General features: G+C 41.5%; 1 protein-coding gene across 2 annotated transcripts in view; it reads right to left on the bottom strand.

Moving 5' to 3' along the window:
* Nucleotides 1-4,037, bottom strand: part of sec31b (SEC31 homolog B, COPII coat complex component) — a 17,240-nt gene that overhangs the window by 11,446 nt on the left and 1,757 nt on the right. For both annotated transcript variants that reach the window (XM_032501385.1, XM_032501386.1), the window contains exons 3-5: nt 3,215-3,410; nt 3,002-3,097; nt 322-462 (exon numbers count right to left, since the gene is read on the bottom strand). In XM_032501385.1, the coding sequence (XP_032357276.1) occupies nt 322-462; nt 3,002-3,097; nt 3,215-3,410 (433 nt within the window). The remainder of the gene's footprint in view (nt 1-321; nt 463-3,001; nt 3,098-3,214; nt 3,411-4,037) is intronic.

Here is a 4,037-nt window from a genome sequence, read left to right as displayed (position 1 = left end):
AGCAATGTACAGTACAACAAAAATATGGTGTTTTTTGAAAATTAAACTATGTAAACCAATTCTGGCACAACCTCTAAATACAATTGTGAACCTATAAATGAGCATAATATGAGCACTTTAATCATCCGAAAATGTTGCTGAAGTGTGGCAGATGAGCCTTATTGATTGATTGATTGATTCATGGAAGACAAAGTTGCATTGATTTTGCAACAAAATCAATGCAATGTTTGCAGATAACACTGAACATTAAGATAACATTGGACTTGCTTGTATTTTGTAAAAAAGCCACCATTAAAAAAATAAATTAAAAAAAACACCAACCCTGTTGCTGTGGTCACTGATCTTGATGATGGGCTCGTTCTTTCTCAGATCCCACACGACTGCTTTCCCACTGGGGTTAGCAGAGGCTAAGATATGCTGAACCTGCCTGTTCCAGGACACAACACTGACGTCTTCAGCAGGCTGAAAGAAGAGATGAGGGTTGTTACTGTCAAATCAAACCTGACTGTGAGTCTGAGACAGATAAATATTCAAATGATGATCTAGCAAGGCCTGTGCCATGCAAACACTGTTTGTATCTATTTAAGTGAGCTTTAAGAGTAAGCTGCTGATAGAGATGTAGGATCAAGATATTCATTATAAGTTAATTGACGTTTATGACAATGATGAATGGCTTGCTTGAAAAATTATGTCCATTGAAAAAATGTCCATGTGGCAGGGCATTATAATAATAATAATAATACATTTTATCTAAAAGCGCCCTTCTCGGCTCTCAAGGACACCATACAGGGTATGCATACATAAGACATTTTAAAAACAGCAAAAAAATACTATACAACAATGACAACAGAAAAAGGTAGAGTAACAGACATTCACGTGGAATAGGTAGTTTAAACAGATGTGTTTTGAGTTGTGATTTGAAATGGGGGAATGAATCGATGTTTCTAAGTTGGGGTGGTATTGAGTTCTAGAGAAGGGGAGCAGAGCAGCTGGATGCTCTGATCCCCATGGTGGTGAGACGGGCGGAGGGGACAGAGAGGTGTATGGAGGAAGAGGACTTGAGGGAGCAGGAGGGAGTGGGACGCTGGAGGAGAGCAGACAACTATGGCGGGGCGAGGTTGTGGATGGCCTTGAATGCAAACAGGAGGACTTTGAATTGGATCCGGAACTGGACCGGGAGCCAGTGGTCCTGTTGGAGGACAGGAGTGATGTGGTGGATGGAAGGGGTTTGAGTTATGATGCAAACAGTTGAATTCTGGACCATTTGAAGTTTATGGAGGGATTTGTGAGCAAGACAAGAGAGTTGGAGTAATCCAGACAGGAAGTGACGAGACTGTGTACAAGGATGAAGGCAGTAGCGGAGGCGATTGATGGAGTCCTTGTAACGTAGGATGTGGTTATTCTACATTTCTTTGTGAATAGCAAGACCAGTTTTTCTATGTAGACGTTCAAGTTGCTGACCTTTGGCTTTCATGAGACGAAGTTCGGGGGTAAACCAAGGGGCGGAGACGGAAAAAGAAAGATCTGTTTTTTAACAGTGCAAGAGAATAAATAATATTATGGAGTCCGGTGTTGTAATGAGAGAGCAGATCTTTGGGGGTGGAGAGATTGTGAGTGTCAGGGAGGCAGGAGGAGTGGATACTTGAAGTGAGAGTGGCGGGGTTGATATCCTTTATATTCCGAAATGAAATAGGGCGCGGTATTTTTGAGATGGAGAGACTGACTTTCACTGTAAATGAGAGGAGAAAGTGGTCAGTTATGGGGAGTTCATCCGCTGTAAGGTCAGAAGGGGTGACACCAGAGCAGCAGATTAAGTCCATAATATGTCCTTTGGAGTACATGAGAAAAGTGTTATGTTGCTGACATCCAAAACTCTCTATCCAGGAGGTGAAGTTTTTGGTGAGAGGCAGATTGATATTGTCCATGTAGATATTGAAATCTGCCATCAGTATTATGTTTGGTGAGAGAGAGGATAAGCAGCAAAGTCATTTAAAAATGTACTATTTGGTTTAGGGGGGTTGAGCAATGATGGTTGGTTGACAACTTGCAGACAGCAGATTAAAAAAAAACAGAAAGAAAAAAAAAAAAAAAAAAAAAAAAAAAAAAAAAAAAAAAAGGAGCTGGAAACAGGCACAGACACTGGCGAGACTTTCCATTTCTTGCGGTTGATTATTGCGAGACCTCCTCCCCAGCCAGAGCCACGGGGTTGACAGTAACAGTAAACAACCGCACTAGGAGTGGACTTTATTCCTGTTGAGCTGTTGTGGTGGAGATTCCGGCGGGACCCTCGTGGATGTATCCCTGGCGGGGCTGGAAGGCAATGTCCGGGTAAAGGTGGCGAGCCTCCGGCGCAGGTGACAGCGCAACCGGAGCTGGTCAATGGCCGAGTACTGCAGCAAACCTGTCACTAGCAGGTAAAAAGGCAGTAGAAAGAGCCAGGCACAGACAAACACGATGTAAGGCCCATTGTACCGGCCCATAATCTGGATCAGGACTTAGGCAGCGTCAATGACCAGTGAAAACGCCAGGTGAGGCTCAGACCGGGAACAGATCAGATGAGCTAATTGTGGAAAACTCACACATTTGGTAGTGGTAGTATTCCAATGGAGGCAGTCACACTGTCCGATAAGGTCATAAAACCATAGTGTGTCTGATAAGTTAAGAAGAAAAAAAAGTAACCGGTGAGCAGCGGCAGCAAGTTGTGTCAGCGTTCACTCACAGTGGACCGGATGAGACAACCGGATTAACCCCATTACTTAAGGGAAGTTACACAACACATGACATGGAAACCATAACAAAACATTCTATCAGTCTTAACTCAAGACATGAAACTACAAAAGGTAACAAAACAAGAAGAAAGATACCAGTTGTGGTTTATACTGTATGTGGTGTTTTAAACCACACAATTTAAGTTGGTCAGGATCAAAACAGGACGTCAACTCATCTATCACAACAAAAAATATACTTCATTAAACCTATGATCTCTTAATCACACACCCACCTGTGACTTTGCTCCTGGTGTCATTGGACTGCTAAAGTTGTTCAGATCCCAGATATATATCTCTGAATCATTTGCTCCTGAAGCGAGGAGATTACTCTGGGGAGAGGACAAATTGAGAATAATAAATAACGTTTACTACAGCACCAGGAAAGAGAAGTGATTCTGTATAAACTGTCTCTAAGGACACAGGCAAATTTGGCTAAAGACATTTACCTGAAAAGGGTTAAAATCGAGTGCTCGGATGGGTCCAGTGTGTTTGTCAGACTGTCCCACTATTGCGTCTGCACCGGAGCTCATTATGACCTCTGGGTTGTATACAGTTATGGTGCCATTTTCACTGCCACCAACCAGTCTCCCTCCAGTACCATCTGCTCCCATTCCAAAATTCACCCAAACAATACTGTGCAACCTATGGAATAGGAAAAGTATAGTGAGTAATTTCCTACAAATGGAATACTCATAGTAGCCAAAGCTGAAGTGCACTTGGTCTTTAGCTAGGCAAATCCTCTGCATGCTGCTACAAACGCTATATCTGTCTAATACTTTGCCTTTTGAGCCAAAGTCACACATCAATTTTTTTTATATAATAATAAAAATAGATAGAAATCAGATGGGAATGAATTTGAGAAGAATCCAGTGTTTAAATTTGGAATCAGCCAAGATTTGTTTCAGACCTTGCCCAAATAATTTGAAGTCAACACTAGACATTCTTTTTCAAAACTACAGAACACTGAGAGCAAGGTTGACCATTTGTGACGCACGTCTCAAGATAATTATTCAAGGTTACATTTTTTTCAATTATTCAACCAAATATTTTCTCCAATGCAAACACAAAGGTTGATAACAAGCAGCTCTGAAAGGGTAATATTTGTGTTCAATTTTTTAATAATATTCTGTTACCAGGATGGTAAATTAATCCTGCCTACTACCAAAATACTGGAGCTTCCAAATATACACAGGCCCTACTTCTGTGACAGTAAATATCTGTGGCTAGTGGTAGAACTGAGATAGTTCAGTACCAAAATCGAGCAGGAAG

Source organism: Etheostoma spectabile, chromosome 21 (assembly GCF_008692095.1).
Source record: "Etheostoma spectabile isolate EspeVRDwgs_2016 chromosome 21, UIUC_Espe_1.0, whole genome shotgun sequence".
In the NCBI taxonomy this organism is placed as follows: Eukaryota; Metazoa; Chordata; class Actinopteri; order Perciformes; family Percidae; genus Etheostoma; species Etheostoma spectabile.
The sequence above is the reverse complement of the archived record's forward strand: the minus strand, read 5'-3'. Positions and strand labels throughout refer to the sequence as shown.